The sequence below is a fragment of the Microcaecilia unicolor genome, chromosome 4 (genome assembly GCF_901765095.1).
Source record: "Microcaecilia unicolor chromosome 4, aMicUni1.1, whole genome shotgun sequence".
Lineage (NCBI taxonomy): Eukaryota > Metazoa > Chordata > Amphibia > Gymnophiona > Siphonopidae > Microcaecilia > Microcaecilia unicolor.
Window position 1 is genome coordinate 83,163,637 of NC_044034.1, and position 19,877 is coordinate 83,183,513.

At 42.4% G+C, this 19,877-nt stretch overlaps 1 protein-coding gene across 1 annotated transcript in view; it reads right to left on the bottom strand.

Moving 5' to 3' along the window:
• The window catches only part of SOHLH2 (spermatogenesis and oogenesis specific basic helix-loop-helix 2), a 76,685-nt gene extending 57,068 nt beyond the window's left edge, over positions 1–19,617 (bottom strand). The window contains exons 1-4 of the mRNA XM_030199394.1: positions 19,500–19,617; positions 15,000–15,217; positions 10,644–10,705; positions 10,448–10,552 (exon numbers count right to left, since the gene is read on the bottom strand). Of these exons, the coding sequence (XP_030055254.1) occupies positions 10,448–10,552; positions 10,644–10,705; positions 15,000–15,217; positions 19,500–19,535 (421 nt within the window). The 5' untranslated portion in view covers positions 19,536–19,617. The remainder of the gene's footprint in view (positions 1–10,447; positions 10,553–10,643; positions 10,706–14,999; positions 15,218–19,499) is intronic.
• Between the last annotated feature and the right edge of the window lie 260 nt (positions 19,618–19,877).

A 19,877-nucleotide genomic window follows, 5' to 3' on the forward strand; every position in this document is an offset into this window, starting at 1 on the left:
CCCCCTTTTTTCTGCTGGTCACACCTCTCTCTATACAGCCTAACAACCTTCTAGCTACGTCCACCGCCTTGTCACACTGTTTCGTCGCCTTCAAATCCTCAGATACTATCACCCCAAGATCCCTCTCTCTGTCCGTACCTATCAGACTCTCCCCGCCTAACACATACGTCTCCCATGGATTTCTATTCCCTAAGTGTATCACTTTGCATTTCTTCGCATTGAATTCTAATTGCCAAAACTTTAGACCATTCTTCTAGCTTCCTCAGATCCTTTTTCCATGTTTTCCACTCCCTCCCGGGTGTCCACTCTGTTACAGACCTTAGTATCATCCGCAAATAGGCAAACTTTACCTTCTAACTCTTTGGCAATGTCACTCACAAATATATTGAACAGAATCGGTCCCAGCACCGATCCCTGAGGCACTCCACTACTCACCTTTCCCTCCTCTTAGCGAATTCCATTCACCACCACCCTCTGGCGTCTGTCCGTCAACCAGTTCCTAATCCAGTTCACCACTTCGGGTCCTATCTTCAGCCCATCCAGTTTATTTAAGAGCCTCCTGTGGGGAACCGTGTCAAAAGCTTTGCTGAAATCTAAGTAGATTACGTCCATAGCTCGTCCCTGATTCAATTCTCCTGTCACCCAATCAAAGGACTCAATGAGATTCGTTTGGCATGATTTCCCTTTGGTAAAACCATGTTGTCTCGGATCTTGCAACTTATTGGCTTCCAGGAAATTCACTATCCTTCCTTCAGCATCGCTTCCATTACTTTTCCAATAACCGAAGTGAGGCTTACTGGCCTGTAGTTTCCAGCTTCTTCCCTATCACCACTTTTGTGAAGAGGGACCACCTCCGCCATTCTCCAATCCCTCGGAACCTCTCCCGTCTGCAAGGATATATATATATATTTTTTTGTATTATTTATTTATATTTTTAATTACATCAAGAACATCTTGAATACAGATAAAGATAAGAATTTCTTAAACTGAGACCAAAAGTAGTGCAACTTGGGGCATTATTTTGGCTGAACTTTCCTTGCAAGTGTGTGATAAAAATAAATTCAATTAAGTATGTATTTTTTGAGGCAAGTCAATTGAATTCCTTCTTAGAAGTAAAGTTGGGAGATCAACTGCAGTCATCACCAGGGACAATAGTAACTTCAACCCCATAGAAAGTTTGTATTGCCTGGACAGCTTATACCGGCCAACATGATTTGATTTTAGAAGTAGGCTTCTAAAAATTCACTGGTTTCCTTAAAATTGTGACAACCCCCTGTTAATTGTGGACTATAGACGAGTAATGGTTCTTTTTTCTTATTTTCTAAATTTCCTTAATGTTTATGCTTTGATAATCTTTGTTTTAAGATACTAAATCGTCTTTATCTGCAAGGATATATTAAACAAATCTTTAAGAGGACCCGCCAAAACCTCTCTGAGCTCCCTCAATATCCTGGGGTGGATCCCATCCGGTCCCATGGCTTTGTCCACCTTTAGCGTTTCAAGTTGTTGATACACACTCTCTTCCATGAACGGTGCTCTATCCACTTCATTCTCATTTGTACTATTTCCAGTCCATCGCGGTACGTAAAGGACATAACACAACTCTTCCGTTGTACAATTCCCTAATGTGGCTGTGCCACATGAACTTTATCTTACCACAACATCACTTTGTATTTGTTTACACTGGAGTCTCCAAACGCCTCTCCGGTACTATGTAAGCCACATTGAGCCTACAAATAGGTGGGAAAATGTGGGATACAAATGAAACAAATAAATAAATAAATCTAATTGTTCTTGAAAAAAAACAGTTTAATGAACAGAAATTTTAAAAAAGAAAGAAAAAAAAAGCTATGCGAAGAGTCTACCGAACTGCCAAGGTCCTCCCTCCATTTTTCTACAAAGGGACTATAATCTCATGGGGTGTCCATCCTAACCAACTCTGAACCAGGCTGACTGTTAACGTTCTTATGTTGCATTGGCTTTCCATTCATTAAACATACAAACATAGCTGCTATTTCATTTTTTAAACAATTCACATTTAGAAATTGAACACTTACCACAAAGAAAGTATGGGAAAATTTTTACCCCAAATCTTTAAACAGCACTTACTTAAACTTATGATGTAATGATGGATGTTATAGTGATCAAAACATTTTTTCCATTAATATTGAATTTAGAGGTTCTTTTACAAAGGCACACTAGTGTTTTTAGCGCATGCTAAAAATAAGCATTTACTAAATGCTAGAGATGCCTATAAATTCCTATGGGCGTCTCTAGGGTTTAGTGTGTGTTAATCATTAGCATGCACTAAAAATGCTAGCGCGCCTTTGTAAAAGGACCCATTAGTGTCTTATACCTACATCTATAAAAATACATAAACTTTTAAAAAATTATATTTTGTAAAGTATGTGTCATGTAGTGAATTTTATTGTACTAGACTGATTTGTTATGTAGTGAAATATGTTACACTAGACTGACATGTTATGTACGGTCCACCTTGTTTTATACTTTTGAAACTTGTACTATTTGTCAAATGAAGATTTCATGCAAATTAAAAAAAATATATATTTTGAAAATTTGAAGGCTTAGGACTTAATTTCTGGGGGAACTACCTTGAACACAGTTCCTCCACTTCTTTGGAGACCCTGCCATAGCAAGAATGTTCTGCACCAGTCCTACCCTTCCAGGTACCCTGCAGGGGAGAGGAGACCAGAGGAGAGGAGGAGGGTTGAGCCTAGAACAGGGCAAAGAACAGTCACTCTGCTCCCTAACCCAGCCCCTCCTCTTCTCCTGCTTTGCCTGTCCATCCCTCCCCTCCCCCCCCAAATTGGAATTGTTACAGATCAGCAAAGATAAAATTCTAGTGAATTGATGGCCTTTAGCACAGTGGAAATATTTTTAAAGAAATTAAACTAAATTAAGAGTGAAGCTAATCTTTTTGTCATATGTAGGACATCAAGTTGTCCCAGGAAAAGTGAAAGGCATGTTGTAGAGAAGATTGATTCACTATGGGTGAAAGCTTATGTCAAGAGCAGAAGGAAAGGAAATGTGAGGCTTATCGCTGACATGAGGCAAATGTCATCCTGTATTTCATGGTTTTGGCTCCTGGCATTTTTCCATTCTGCTTAGGAGGATGCAGAATTTCAAATCAGAATATTTTAGCTGTTTTATAAAGACTTATCATTTAGAAAATCTGAAGAAATCTCTTATGCAGAAGACCTACAAACACAGAATCCAAAAAGGTAAAATATCACAGGCATGTGAATCAAGAATTCATGGACCTCCTGTATAAAGAAATATAAATCAAGTCTCTGTTAATCTCGCCTCTTATCCTTTTGCTTCTCATACATTTTTCCTCTCACGTAATGCCAGACTACCATCTTTCTTCTATCCATTTCCCTTCTCCCATATCCTGCTTCATAAAGATAGATCTCTCTCTCTTAAAGCCTCCCAGACTTTCACCTCTGTGTTCCTTTTACCCCCCCCCCCTCAGCCCCTCATTATGACCCCTGCCTCCTCTCCCTTCCCCCGCCCTTCATTTCTCTCTTGTGTCTGTTGTCTCCCCCCTCTCCCAGGGCTGTCAAGTACCCTGTTTTAGGAGGGAGAATTTTTGGATCATCCTTGTTTTGAACATACAGCCCAAAGCAGTGTGTTATTTATACTCTCTGATATTATCAACTGAAATCAGTGCTGCAAGTCCCATATTGCATTAGGATAGGATGTTCAGGAATTCATGACTGGTTTAAATCTTCCTCCTACAAATGAGTAACTTGGCAACTCTGTTTTCTCCCTCTTCAGTACTCTCTGTCTCTTACTTCCTCATGTGTGCCTCAATTCGAAATCTCTCAGATTCCCAAAGCCAGCAAGCAGTCAGCGGGGCAGAACCAACAGCAAACTTCTTAACCTGTAATAGAGGTTCTCCAACGAGAGCAGGATCCTGCAGACACAGGATGGGGCAGTTCTACAAACTGAAGAGTAGTAAATTTCCTGGACTGGATGGTATTCATCCCAGAGTACTGATAGAACTGAAAAATTAGCTTGTGGAGCTATTGTTAGAAATATGTAATGTATCCTTAAGATCGAGCGTGGTACCGGAAGATTGGAGGGTGGCCAATGTAAACGCTGATTTTTAAAAAAGGTTCCAGAGGAGATCCGGGAAATTATAGACCGGTGAGTCTGACATCGGTGCCGGGCAAAATGGTAGAGACTATTATTAAGAATAAAATTACAGAGCATATTCAAAAGCATGGATTAATGAGACAAAGTCAACATGGATTTAGTGAAGGGAAATCTTGCCTCACCAATCTACTACATTTCTTTGAAGGGGTGAACAAACATGTGGATAAAGGGGAGCCAGTTGATATTGTGTATCTGGATTTTCAGAAGGCATTTGACAAAGTACCTCATGAAAGACTCCAGAGGAAATTGGAGAGTCATGGGGTAGGAGGTAGTGTTCTATTGTGGATTAAAAACTGGTTAAAAGATAGAAAACAGAGAGTAGGGTTAAATGGTCAGTATTCTCAATGGTTCCCCAGGGCTCTGTGCTGGGACCGCTGCTTTTTAACATATTTATAAATGACCTAGAGATGGGAGTAACTAGTGAGGTAATTAAATTTGCTGATGACACAAAGTTATTCAAAGTCGTTAAATCGCGGAAGGATTGTGAAAAGTTACAAGCGGGCCTTACGAGACTAAGAGACTGGGCGTCTAAATGGCAGATGACATTTAATGTGAGCAAGTGCAAAGTGATGCATGTGGGAAAGAGGAACCCAAATTGTAGCTACATCATGCAAGGTTCCACATTAGGAATTACAGACCAAGAAAGGGATCTAGGTGTCGTCGTTGATGATACGTTGAAACCTTCTGCTCAGTGTGCTGCTGCGGCTAAGAAAGCAAATAGATTGTTAGGTATTATTAGGAAAGGAATGGAAAACAAAAATGAAGATGTTATACTGCCTTTGTATTGCTCCACGGTGCGACCATACCTCGAATACTGTGTTCAATTCTGGTCGCCGCATCTCAAAAAATATATAATGGAATCAGAAAAGGTACAGAGAAGGATGACGAAAATGTAAAGGGGATGGGACGACTTCCCTATGAGGAAAGGCTAAAGCAGCTAGGGCTCTTCAGCTTGGAGAAAAGGCGGATGAGGGGAGATAAGATAGAGGTCTAGATTGAAGGGGGGCAGACTCAAGAAAAATGTCAGGAAGTATTTTTTCACTGAGAGAGTGGTGGATGCTTGGAATGCCCTCCCGCGGGAGGTGGTGGAGATGAAAACGGTAATAGAATTCAAAAATGTGTGGGATAAACATAAAGGAATCCTGTTCAGAAGGAATGGATCCTCAGAAGCTTAGTGTAGATTGGGTGGCAGAGCTGGTGGTGGGAGGCGGGGCTATTGGTTTGAAGGCGGGGCTAGTGCTGGGCAGACTTCTATGGTCTGTGCCCTAAAAATGGCAGATACAAATCAAGGTCGGGTATACACATAAAGTAGCACATATGAGTTTATCTTGTTGGGCAGACTGTACAGGTCTTTCTCTGCCGTCATCTACTATGTTACATGAAGAAGGAGCTGATGGCATGGGTAGGCATAGGACAAGTGGAAGGGCAATGGTCCAAGCTGAAAGCTGCTATGAATATGGCAACATATCTTTATACAAGGAACGTAAACATAAATGTATCTTTATCTATCCTTACAAAAAATATATATATTTTTTTCTTTTCACTTGCAGGAATGCTGGCCTCTAAGTTACTATATCTCTGGCTTCATCCTGACTGTACATTACAACTTCCTGACTAACTGCTTATAAATTATAATTGCTCTTGCTGAAATTTGTTTAAAAGGTGCTATTTTTTATTATCAGAACGGTTTTGTACCTGCATTCTATTGTAGAGTGCATGTGATTTCTAGCTAATCAATTTGGCTCAATTATATCTGGTGACTCATAGTCTGTGTGCCATTAAGGGCGCATCTGTAGATCCTGGTTCAGGATTTACCAGAACATCATTACTTGGATTTTTGCCTGCCAGAAGGCTAGCAAAGAATTTTCAAATTGTAATTACTTTTTTACATGTACTTCCTTCTCTTAATCTCTCTCCTATCTGCTGAATTTATCTCCATCTAGCCTTCAAATATATATATATATATATATATATATATATATATATTTCACTTGCAGGGGTGCTGCCCTCTAAGTTACTATATCTCTGTCTTCATCCTGACAATGAGCAGAAATGCTAGTAGTCCAAGTAGAAAGGTTCATGATCTGCCAGCACTGATGTTTGAGGAAAACTTGGATATTGTTGCTATTACAGAGACATGGTTCAATGATTCCCATGAATGGAATGCGACCATACCAGGCTATAATCTTTTTAGAAAGGATAGGGAGGGCCAAAGAGGTGGAGGAGTGGTGTTGTATGTGAAAAAATAAACAAGAGAAACAGGAAGCCTATATAGTTCTCCAAACAAGTGGCAAAAAAATAAGGGCATGGAAGAGCTGAGTTCCAGAAATACAGAAGAACACAACAAGTGGATTACAGAAAAGATTAACAGATTACCCTCAATGGGCAAACTACTGCCTACTATATTTCAAGCCAACAAATACTTCTCGTCAGTGTTCACAGAAGAAAATCCTGCAGAAGGACCAAGGTCGGCTGCCGAGAGTATATCTGGGAATGTAGTGGATATTGCACTGTTCACAGAAGAAAATATTTATAAACAACTTAAAAATCTGAGGGCCAGATGCACTAAACCTAATGAGCCAGCAACGTGGTTTTTAAACTAGTTCTAGCCGGTTTTGTGAGCAAAGGAGTACAACGTGGCATGCACAAAAGGGCTCTCCAAGCTATTTTCCTATCACGGTAGTAGCTAACGAAAACGGAATGCAAAGTTATTATAATGAGCTAATTACTATACAAATGTGCTAGCAAGGCAATGCACAGCCATTTTCTGACCGGAACTCACAGAAGCAAACCCTACCTTCAGCGCTGAAATTTTAACGTGAGGTCTGGAGCTGTCGGTCCTGACAATTCCACGGCCACCTTTGCCACTCTGCAGGAGAAGGACACTGGAGAGAGGAGAAATGATGGAGCAGGGAAGGCAGTGAAGTGTTTGGAGCCCAGAATGTTTGCTGCCCCTCAAATACAGCAGTTTAAAAAACAAAAAAGTTTTGCATGGCTCAGCTACAAATGCTACAAATCTCCCACTCCGGAGCTCTCCTGTTCATTCCACCTCCTTGTGTTCCAGCAGCCAATCACAGCGAATTCAGCTAAAAATCCCCTACTCCAGAGCTCTCCTGCTTGTTCTGCCTCCTCGTGTTCCAGCAGCCAATCACAGCGAGTTCAGCTTCTCTGGTGTCAGCTAAACTCGCTGTGATTGGCTGGCAGGAGGAACTTCTCATAAACTGGAGGAGTGATTTGCTGCCTCGTCTGTTTGCAGTACAACAGTTCCCCAATGCTGTATGCTGCTCGGCAGTTTTCAAGAACAATTTTCAAGGAAAAAAGAAGTTTTATACGGCTTTCATATACACAGCTTCTGTGCGTGTATGAAAGCCACTCTGAACAAGTGCAGATCAGCTGTGCTTAGCGATTGGCTGATCTGCGCATACTCAGCTGACTGACTGGCTTCCCCCCCAAAGAAGGAAATCGCATTCAAATGAGCTAACCAAGCAGCTCATTTGCATGCGATTTCCTTCATGTATGCCTGGCTTCCTCAGAATCGGTTTGAAGCAAAGAGGATAGCTAAGGTAAGAGCTTTTGCGGGGGTTTTAGTGCATCTGGCTGTGAAAGTGGACAAAGCTATGGGGCCAGATGGGATACATCTCAGGATACTGAGATAGGTCAGAGAAATCCTGGCAGGACCTCTTAAGGAATTATTTAATAGATCTTTAGAGATGGGAGACGAGCTGATGTGGTCCCTCTTCACAAAAGCAGGAAAAAGGAAGAAGTGGGAAACTGCAGGCCAGTAAGCCTCACGTCGATGGTAGGAAAAATCACAAAGTTGCTGCTGAAGGAAAAGATAGCTAACTTTCTAAAATCCAATAGGTTGCAGGATCTAAGGTAACATGGCTTTACAAAAGGAAAATCCTGTCAAACAAATCCGATTGATTTCTTTGACTGGGTGACCAAAAAACTGGATAAAGAACATGTGTTAGATGTAATCTATTTGGATTTCAGCAAAGCCTTTGATACAGTTCCTCACAGAAGACACTTGAATAAGCTAAGAGGGCTGAACTTAGGACCCAAAGTGCTGAACTAGATTGGAAACTGGTTGACCAACAGGTGACAGAAGGTGGTGGTAAATGAAATTTGCTCTGAGGAAAGGAAGGCGAATAGTGGAGTGCCTCAGGGGTTGGTACTGGGCCTATTCTGTTTAATATATTTGTGAGAGACATTGCTAAAGGGTTAGAGTCTGAGGATCTCAGGGTGACAAAACTATGCAACAAGGCAGTGGCCACAGCCAGAAGGATGCTAGGCTGCACAGACAGGGGTATAACCACCAGAAAAAGAGGAGATGTTGATGACCCTGTACAAGTTGTTGGTGAGGCCCCACAGAGTATTGTGTTGAGTTTTGGAGGCTGCATCTTGCTAAAGACGTAAAAAGACTTGAAACGGTTCAAGCGATGAAAGTGGTATGGGGTTTGCGCCAAAGATGTACGAGGAGAGACTTGATGACCGGAAGATGTACACCCTGGAGGAAAGGAGAGCCAGGGGTGATATGATACAGACATTCAAATATTTGAAAGGTATTAATATACAAAAACATTTTCCAGAGGAGGGAAGGTGGTAGAACTAGAAGACTGGAGGGTTTAAAAAGGGGTTAGATAGATTCCTAAAGGACAAGTCCATAGACCACTATTAAATGGACTTGGAAAAATTCCGCATTTTTAGGTATAACTTGTCTGGAATGTTTTTACGTTTGGGGAGCGTGCCAGGTGCCCTTGACCTGGATTGGCCACTGTCGGTGACAGGATGCTGGGCTAGATGGACCTTTGGTCTTTCCCAGTATGGCACTACTTATGTACTTATGTACTTATGTAGATTGCAGGGAGGCCAACTCAGGAATAACATCCAGAAGTACTTTTTCATGGAGAGGGTGGTAGGTAGATACCTGGAATGCCCTCCTGCGGGAGGTGGTGGAGATTAAAATGATAACGGAATTTTAAAATGCATGGGATAAACACAAAGGAATCCTGTATGGAAAGAATGGAACCAAACAAAGTTAGCGGTGACTAAATGGCAACTGTAGCAATTAGGAAGCAAAGCCAGTGCTGGGCAGACTTCTATGGTCTGTGCCCTGATCCTGGTTGAACAGATTTGGATGGCCTGGAGTGGGGATTTGATGACAGCTTCAGTAGTGGGATAACAAGGCCAGTGCCAGGCTGACCTCTATGGTCTGTGCCCTGAAAAAGGCAAGGACAATTCAAGATCAAGTACACAGATATAGTACCACATCATACCTTATGCCAGTGGTTCCCAAATCTGGTCTTGGAGGCACCCCAGTGTGTCAGGTTTTTAGGATACCCATAATGAATATTCATGGCAGAGATTTGCATGCACTGCCTCCTCTATATGTAAATGTATCTCATGAATATTCATTGTGGGCATCCTGAAAACATGACTTGCTGGGGTGCCTCCAGAAACAGGTTTGGGAACCACTACCTTATGCTATCTTGTTGGGCAGACTGGATGGATTATACAGCTCTTTATCTGCCATCATCTACTAAATTACTTTGGGGCTCATTTTCAAAGCACTTAGACTTGCAAAGTCCCATACTTACTACGGAACTTTGTATGTCTAAGTGCTTTGAAAATACGCCTCTGTTATCTCCTTTCCATTCCAGAAAAAAAAATCCCACTACCTCAAAATGTGCTATTACCTATAATTCTAGTTCCAAACTGGAGTTATTAGCAGTGCTTGTACTGTCCTACATTTTAATTCCCTAACCTTGAGCTACTCACTGTCCCCAGTTTCATATAGAATTCTGAACATCTAAAACAGCCCAAGTCGATCTGATATGGTTAATTTCATAATTTATCCAGGCAAAGTAGAGAATGACACCCATGGTTGTTTGCTGTATGACTGTGAATGGAGATTTTACGTCCATGCTTCAGTCACACAGAGTTCCAAAGTGCAGACTAGCTCATTTTCTACTGTTGCCTTTATGCACCAGATGCACTTATCAGTTTTTTTTGTAAAGCTTGATCTGTGACCCCTGAAGCAGGTGGCTGCATCCATTGAAACACAGCCCTTGTCAGGTCTTTCTTGCTGGTGCTTTTAATAAAGGATACCTGTTTACATTTGTCTCCAAGGCTGGTCATCATTGGTGTCATCCTCTACTTTACTTGGACTGATTATTGTGAGTCAGAGGTTTTTTTTCCTGTTTTTGCTTTTGACCCTAATTTCATAATTTTTCATTTTAATTCATCATTAAGCTGAACGAACACTCACCAGGGCTAGAGAATGTTGCTTTCCAGCAATCAACCACAATTTTCAGTTTCTCTGACGTGAGCGGTTCACATAATATTATGTCTGCCCTGTGCCCTGAAACACAATCTAAATGACATTGGATTAATTATTGTACAATGCTCTGTATGTTAAGACGAGGAAAATAAAAGGCAACGTGCAAAGGAGGAATACAACATACCTTGAAAATTCTCAGGAATAATAGAACTAAACAGCAAATTTCTATTTTTTGTTTTGTTGAACCTGGCAAAAAAATAAAACTATTATCTTCAAATGTACAAAGATTTCCTGTGTGACCTGGTTTTCAAAGTAACAAGCATGCTCCTTCCTCAGTTCTCAAAGCTTTCACCCGCATGACACTCAGATCATGCGACTCTGCTCCTTTAGAGTGAACACTGGCTTCCAAGTCAGTGCTTGGATATACTTCAAAATTCTTACGCTCGTTTTCAAGGACCACTTGCACAGGGCTCCAGCTTATCTTGCAAATTTACTCACACCCTAATACCTAGCTCACACTTTCCTCTTTTCACAAGCCTGCCTTCTTATCCTGCCCTCTCTGTCTAGCTTGTAGTATGATGCCTCTTGTGAGACTGCCTTCTGTTACCAAGGGCCAAGACTTTGACATTCTTTTCCACACCATATTCACAATGAGCCTTCTTTGATAAAAATCAAGAGCCTTCTCCAACCCTGGTTATTCCAGCAAGCCTATGGATAATTGCAAATTTATTTGTACATTACCCTAGAAGTTCCCCTTCCCCCTTTTTCCTTCCATAATTTCCCTCTCACTGTCCATCTCGGACTGTCTTCTCTTTTCTCTAAATCTTCCCCCCTTTTCTATCATGATTGTACTTACTTTTCTTCACCCCTCCTTAATTTTTTTTAAATTGTACACTGCCTAGGGGCACTCTGGCAGTATATCATAAATACTCCCACTGACCCCCAACACAAAATGATTCGTAAAAGGAGGTGGCATGGAAGCAGAACCACATGCAAGTGTTTTTTTACTCTAGGCATATTATAGCCTTGCCTGTGGCAAGATATGGGATCAAAATGATACAATGATATGGTAACAATGAAGGTATAGGCAAAGCATGGAAAAGTGCCATCTGCTGCTGCTGCACGGTGTGCTGTTAACTAACAGACTTTGCATTCGGACATACACTGTGATGCATCCAAAAAAAGACAGTCCCCACTTTTCACAACATAGTTTGTAGAATTCCATTCAAAACTGAGAACTATGCACACAGCCCTGAAATTAAGCTCTAGAGGTGGCGGTAAAAGGTGCCTTGCTATGGTGTCACCGAGGCCCCCCCTTTTACAGCCACCCAGTAAAAGAACCACTTACCGTGCAGCCATTTCCTGGGGGAGGCAGTAAGGACTCCAGTGCTAACCGGGTGAAGTGTGGTGCTGCTCGATTACCGCCGTATAAGCCCCCGGCACAAAAAAACGACATACATCTGACATGTCAGAAAATGGCGCACAGTGGGGGCAGGCACTACTGCCAGGCTCCTACAGTGGCCCGACGGTATTGCTGAATTGACGCATACAAAGGGTGGGCTTGCCATGCCAATGTAAAAGGGACCCTGATTGTATTAAACAGTACAAATAAATCAAACACGCATCATGACTGTTAAATACACGAATCCATAATAAGATCGTGCACCCACGTTTCAGATTATATCTTGCCTCATGGGTCACCCCTTGAATAAACTGTTGTGATTCTCACACCTTGCTCTGGCTACTTTCAATTTTTGTCTCCTGCTAAAGTTGGAAGATCCAGTAGGTGCTCATTTTGGGGTTATTTTAATATTTAAATCTTTTTATCGTATTTCCATTAAAAAAAAGTTAGTTGAACAATGTTGTTATATACCAAAGGTACACAAACAAACCAATATCACTATGTAACAATAAACTATCAAATGTCCAGTCATAAACAATACCCCCCCCCCCCCCCCACACACACACCATTTCCAAACCCAGTCCTCTTCTTCACCTTTAAATCCCAAACATACCAATGGCAGACATTAGCACAAAAGTCCTTTGTACTCCCCTGGAACCCTCTCTTCCCATCCACCCCTTAAATGCAGATACCAAGTGTGCAATATCAATATAGTTCTCGGGAGTCAAAAACCGCATTGAGCCTGCCATGAGTGGGAAAGCGTGGGGTACAAATGTAACAACAACAAAAAAATCAAATCAGAAAGCAAACATTATAAGCCAGAAGGGACTTGGGTTCGTATAGTTTGGGCTATTTTATAAAGAGAAACAGGCATGTACCTGTATCTATCTTCATAAAACTGACTCACAAAACCTGCAACAGTCACAGGTAAAACGCACCTGCATATATTTACACCTGCTGAGGAAATTGGTGTAAATTTACCCATGAGTAATGTATGTCTATTTTGTAAACTATGCATACTCATCATGACAGGACCATACCAAGCATAATAATTTCACCCCGTGCAACTCACCCTCTCTACTTCATCACCACCAATGAGAGGAATCAGTGGGCTGGCAGTAATTTTTGCGCCTCCATCCATATTTGTGCCCTATGTGGTTGTACCGCTTACACAGCCCTTGGTAAAGTGCTGCATCGTGACTCCACATCCATTCTGCCCAAACTCCTCCTCCGAACACCCCTAGACTCAGGTCACGTAAAGCTGGCACCAACATTCTCTGCATCTATTTAACATGCAAGCAACCTCTGTAGGGGTTTTATGAAAGCCCTTTTCTGCAGGTGAAACATTTTACCTGTGATGTAGTTGTGGGTGGGAGGGGACCACCCAAAATTGGTGCTCCCTTAGTGTGGCTGGCGGGGATCGCTAGCGGAAGACCTCCTCCCGGCAAGAACACTTGCCATCTGGGCAGTCAGTGGTAAAATCCCCAAGGCACCACTGTCAGCCCCCATTCTCCCCTGCCCATGCTCACTTTTTGTGAAACCAGAGCATGAAGGGGGCATGTGATGGCAGCAGCTCAGGTACACCGTCGCCAGCTGCCCAGGTTGCAAGTGTTCTGGCCAGGAGGAGGTCTTTGGCTGGTGGGGGCTCAGGCTCGGCCGACCATATGTCCTCGTTTTGGACATCTTCAGATATGACCTCCAGGATTTTTAATGTTTACGAAAATATCCTCTTTTTCTTCTATGTGTCTATGAGCAACACATCTACTCACATGAGAGAAACCATTTCTAGCCTATTAGTCCATCTGGACACATGGGGGTGCTAAAGAGAGAGAAGACCATTGCTGATCTCCTCTGTTTTCCTGCTGGTTGAATCTGTCAAAGGAATTTTGTTCATGCAGCACAACTTTAAGCATACGTCATGCAAAGATACCTCAGAAGCCAGACAAAGTTACTGAGGGATATTCACTTTTCTAATAAGTATGCTAGGACTCAGATTCAGTCAAAATCAAATCCAGAAGTTCTTGAAAAGCAGAATGTCTACTGCTGTACTGTAAATCGGTCACTATTTGATATATGTTCATTAACCAAAGGCTACAATTAAATTTTTCTTTAGCAAAGGGAGCAACCATTTTTTTCTGTCCTCTTTTTTGTTTCCGCAAATATGGTAACCCTAGCTCAGGCCTCCCTGCCAGCTCAGGTATTTCTAGTTTTAGTGTTAGGGGTGGAGACAAAGTTTTCAGCCCACCCTAAATTCAGCCATCTGGCTACAACAGTGCAGTTTACCATGCAGAAACAATGTTTATACCAGTGGTTCCCAAACCTTTTTGGTTCACGGCACCCTTTGTGTCCGAGTAATTTTTTGCGGCACCCTCCCCCCAGCCACATATGTCTCCACCTCCCCTCCCCCGGTCACACAGGTGTCCACCTCCCCCGGCTACACAGGTCTGTACTGCCCCCCCCCCCCCCCGCCACACATTTTTTTCCACTGCTCACCTTCACCTGGCGCAGCCCGGTGGGGGGCTCCTCTGTAGTCTCCAGATCCACTTCATACTCCCTGCCAGTGCTGCTACTGCTGCTGCTTCTTCTCTAGATGAGCAGCAACTGCAAAACAAGCTACAGCCATGCTGGACTGGATTCTCCATACATGCGCTGCCGGCTTGGCCCCTGAACAGGAAGTGATGCTCGAGGCAGGATCATCAGCCATGTGTATGAAGAGTCCGGCCCCACATTGTGTGGTTGCAGCATGTTTTGCTGCCACCGCTGCTGCTGCTCACCTAGAGAAGTGGCAGGGATGGGTATTGGGGGGGGGGGGGGGGGGGTGAGCAGAAAAGAGGCAGTTCGGGTGGCGGTGGGAAAGAGGTCAGGATTTTTCACTCACCCCTGAGAATTTGCTGCGGTGCACCAGGGTGCTGTGGCGCACAGTTTGGTAACCGCTGGTTTATACAGTTAACCCCAATATGTTCAAGTTAATTTTTCTTTCATACTATGGACTAGTGCTAAGATAGTACAGTGCTACTGAAGATATGTAATTCAAGGGCCAACTTTCTGATCTGTTGCAGTGTAAGGCTGGTGGCAAAAACACAAATGTGAACAACCTTAATAAGCCAATAATTCTGCTTTCTGCTTACTTTCCTTTACCTGATGGTTTTGACAGCTTCCAATTCTGTTGCAGTTGGTGATGAACTCATCTGTAGGAACACCAGGTTGAATGTGTACTCCTCCAGAAGCGCCCCTACGCTGCCACTATCACCAATTATGATGGTTACCACAGCAGTGCCTGAAAAGGACTGATGTATAATCTCAGCAGTGGGCAGCACATCATCTTTTACAACCAATAAAGCAATGATGTCTCTCCTCTAACACAGAGTTAAAAAAAAAAAAAAAAACAGAAGCAGTTATTTGCCTTTAAAACAGATGTGTAAATATAAATATAAAGAATATCCGGCCAAATATTGATCACAGGAAAGGGCTGGCTGAAGACCATAAGAACCCAGGCCTTGGGTTACCTTTGGTTTCTCATTAATGGTATGTAAACATCCTTCACTTTTAGCAAGGGTAGCGGGGGGGGGGGGGGGGGGGGGGGGGGGGGGGGCTAGGCATACTTAACATATAGGGGAAGATGTGGAGTCATAATCAACACCTTTCCATACATGATCACAAAGATCACTACTGACACAGGGGTAGATGTGAATATTTCACATTTATTTGTATGATTTAAGATATTACTGTGTCGCTCTGCAAAACTTATACACAGGCATAATACATCCCTATGTCACATAGGTTGTATGCTCATAGGTATCCAACAATTCTTCAATAGACAGAATTCAAACAACAAAATCATTTATCTTCTTCAATCTGATATTTTCACACTGTATTGGTGACCTCAGCGGTGCTCATTGCTAAAGTTTTGAATATAGCAATGTACCCAGCACCCACCTCTTCATTGGTTCACCCGATAACTACTATTAAATTATTTATACTTTATCAATTATTTTACTTATCTTTTTATATCAAACCCAGGGGCTCTATTGTCCTTATTTTATCAAGCCCAAGGGGTTTTTGCAAGGGGGTTGGTCCCGAGTAGTAACAGCAGAGCTGGCGCTAATGGGAGCTTGGGGGGAATGTCCTTGAGACAGCTCACTTCTGTGCGAAACATGCATGTCGGACAACAGACAAGGCTGCAATTGCTACATGGTCTCCCCTGTTTCTCAGTTGGTGGGGTAGATTGGAAACCATTAAAATAACATTGGCCCCCACAATTAACTATGTTTTGAGTATGCTTCCTACCTCATTCCCTGTTAGTTTTTTCCACAAGATAGATAAGATACTTTCTCAATTTTTATGGAAATCCAATCCCCAACCACCCCAAATCTCACTTCACACTTTAAAATTACCTAAACAGAAAGGGGGAGTAAACTTTCCAGACTTTTTAGTGTATCATTACTCTTTTATTTTGGCCAAAGGGTATTTTTGGTTCCTCAATGATTGCTCGCTATGTGTCCCGTCCTGGCTTGCAGTGGAAAGGTCCCTGTCTTCTCGTTTTCCCTTGAGGATATTGGCAGAACTGGGGTCTAAAAGCTGCAGAAGTTTACTTCCAACCAATAGGGCAGTTATATCTGCAATCATCGCGGCTTTTGCAGCCTTAACAAAGTCACTTCCTAAATCAGGTGTTTTTCTCTGTAATTTGCTCTTGTGGGGTAATACACATTTAATGATTGGTAAGAAAACCCTTAACTGTCCTGTTTGGCAACGATGTGATATTTGGTTCTTGAGTCAACTGATATCTGATGGTACTCTCAAAACTTTTGCTCAGTTGCAAACTGAGTTTCAACTTCCTAATTCTCAGTTATTGCACTGGTATCAGTTACGTAGCATTATCAATTCTAAAAAATGGCAACTAAATGGTGTAACAAACACTACGATTATCGCAGGCTTTGTTGATAATCAGTGCAGGATGCAACACCCAGCCTCGCTGTTTTACAAAGCTATGAGGTCCAATATTGTTGCATCATGTAGTTCCACGCAACGTGTAGGAATTGGATCTAAATGATTCATTGTCCGATGCTCAATGGTCTCGTGTTTGGTCGGCTGCAATAACACAATCTCTTTTCTTTATGTATCACAGGGCCCTTTGGACGCCTAGAAAAAGTAAATTATCTGGGTACTCTGGGTGTGATTTGTATTGCTCATGTAAAAACAGTATTGGAACTCTTGTGCATCTATTATTGGAATGTCCTCATCTTGTACTATTTTGGTCAGATGTCTGGGATAAATTGAAAGAGATTTTTGCATTTCAAGAATCTTTTTCGCCTAAGTATGTCATATGGAAATCTGTTTCTATCTCATTTCTCTTTACAGAAAATGATAAGTTGTTGTTTGACTTTCTGGTCTCAGTTGCATTGAAATGGATTATCTCGCACTGGAAAGCCAACTCTCAAGTAAATGTGGTGGTATGGTGGAATTGGATTCTGCTATACAAAAAGTATGAACAGTCTGCAGTAATTTCAATGCTTGGTCCAAAGCCTGTTTCTCAAAAACGGAAATCTTTTGACCTTTTTCTTTCAACTACGGTCTAACTTTGTGACTTGAACTCAGCTTTGTGATCTTGTTGTGTATTTTCTTTTGTGTTTTGTTTTGATGTACCTTTAAAATCTAATTAAAAAATGATATATATACAAATCAAAATTGTCTTTTGAAGTAGAACATCAAAGCACATAATAATTTAAATTAGTTTTTTTATATAAAATTGGAGTTTTCTAGACCAGTAACAAAAAAAAAACTTTAAGGTAGTACTAATATCTGTGAGATCTGTTTACCTGGACCCGCTCCAGATTTAGCAGATTGGGCTGAGACAGTCCTGGGTTTACCCACCTTGCATGCAAGAACTGGGCGGTTTTCCACGACCCGCCGCAGGTAATTTTTGCCCGCGGCGGGTTGTGGTTTTTTGGGCTTCTTTTGGGTCTTTTGGGCGGTTTTTAAAGCGTTTTTTTCGGCTGCGGGGGGTGGGGTTAGTGACGTTTTGGGCGGGGTTAGTGACGTTCTGGGCGGGCCGATGACGTTCTGGGTGGGGCCGATGACGGGGGGGGCGGGGTTGATGACGGCAGGGGTGGGGGTGATGACGCGGGGGTGGGGTGTCAGGGGCGGGGTTTGACTTTGGGCGGGCTTTGGGCTGGATTTGGGCTCGTTTGGGTGGGAAAAAATTTTTCCACCTGGCAACCCAGCTCCTCTTTGAGAATACAACTAGTAAATCAGAACTACAGGTCCCTACATGCAATTTTGAGTAAACCCAGGACTAGTTCAACATTATCGATTAAAGCTCTAGTATCACCAAGCATTGTCAGAAAACTGACACGGGACAAAAATGTCTATTCAAACCTAAAAATTAGTTCTCTTTAACTGGCAACCAAGCAAGATACCCAGAAACATTCTTTTGCAACAACAGCTTTACAGAGACAAGTGTTTTTAAATACAGTGATTTAGATTGTAAGTTCTTTTGAGCAGGGACTGTCTTTTCTTCATGTTCAATTGTGAAGCGCTGTGTACAACTGGTAGCACTATAGAAATTATTTGTAGTAGTTTGTAGTAGTAGTGTGCCTTTTACCGTTTTGTTCCTAAAAGCTCAAGGTTCCTATTTCAGTTGGAGATTAAATCATTCCCTTCGCTTTCAGTTGTAAATAGATACAGAAAATGGATATCCGCATCTTTCCCCTCCCTCACATTTTCCAGTCACCCTGCACTGTAGTAGTAGCATTATCCAAAACAAAAGGCAAACTACCCAACCCCAGTGGCGTAGGAAGGGGGGGGCGGGAGGGGCGGTCTGGCCCAGGTGCATGCGCTCGGGGGGTGCCAGCCCCGCTGGTTCCCTGCTCCCTCTGCCCCGGAACAGGTTACTTCCTGTTCCGGGGCAGAGAGAGCAGGGAACCAGTGGGGCCGACGCAGCTCCGAGTGATGTGCACTCGGGGCGGATCGGCCCTCCCACAGGTAAGAATGCAGTCCAGGGGGGTGCGCCGCAAAGGGGGGGTCGCGCTGTGCTGCACTCGGGGGGGGGGGGTGCAGCGGCGACCTGCCCCGGGTGTCATTAGCCCTCGCTATGGCACTGCCCAACCCAATAGCTTTCGAATCCTGGATCTCGCTCTGTTGCCTTAAGCTAAAACATTTCGGGTCAAAATCCGTAACAGAAATCGAAATCAGATACTAACCAGCCCAAACCAAACTTACTTTTATTTTAACTGTGGGGGGGAGACCTGAAAAGTTGGTTAACCTGGTCATCAGGTTTAAGTAGCCTCATATCATCAAACCCCTGTACCTAATACCCTAAATTACCAAATGTATATTTTCTTATATATTTGTTAAATATTTCTTACTATGTTTGCTTGTTAAAATACTATCATGTTTTATCATTACCATCTTACCCAAAATCCATCTGTTATTACTAAATGTATACTTTCTCATGTATTTCCACTATTCATGATGTATTGTAAGCCACATTGAGCCTGCAAAGAGGTGGAAAATGTGGGATACAAATGCAACAAATAAATAATAATAATAAATCAGCAATGAACACTTTTTATGCGCATCTCATTTGCAGATATTTAGAAGAAGACAATACATCAATAATTATTTAAAGACGCCTTTTACCCGGTTCACAGCTTGTCCGACGCCAATTGAGAACATGCCTTCACCTCACGTGCCAGTCAGAGACGAAAATTCTACCAGCAAAAGAGCTTCAGTGGGAAGAGTTAGGGCCGCACGCGATTCACACCAGTCACCTGGTGCTCGTGCACATTGTTCTCTTTACTGCAGCTGCGCCTCCTTAATGTGAGGTGTCCTGTCAGTGACCTTTCCTGCATCCTCTGATGCAGCCTTTCACAGTAAGAGCAGAAAAAAAAATAGTTTATAAGAGCAGAAAAAAAAATAGTTTATAAAAGTCCTATCTGTTGGTTGCTCTTCTTTCAAAACTTTGCAGTGTATTATCATTACTACTTCCGTGTAGTTTCACTGTTAAATGCACGGAGC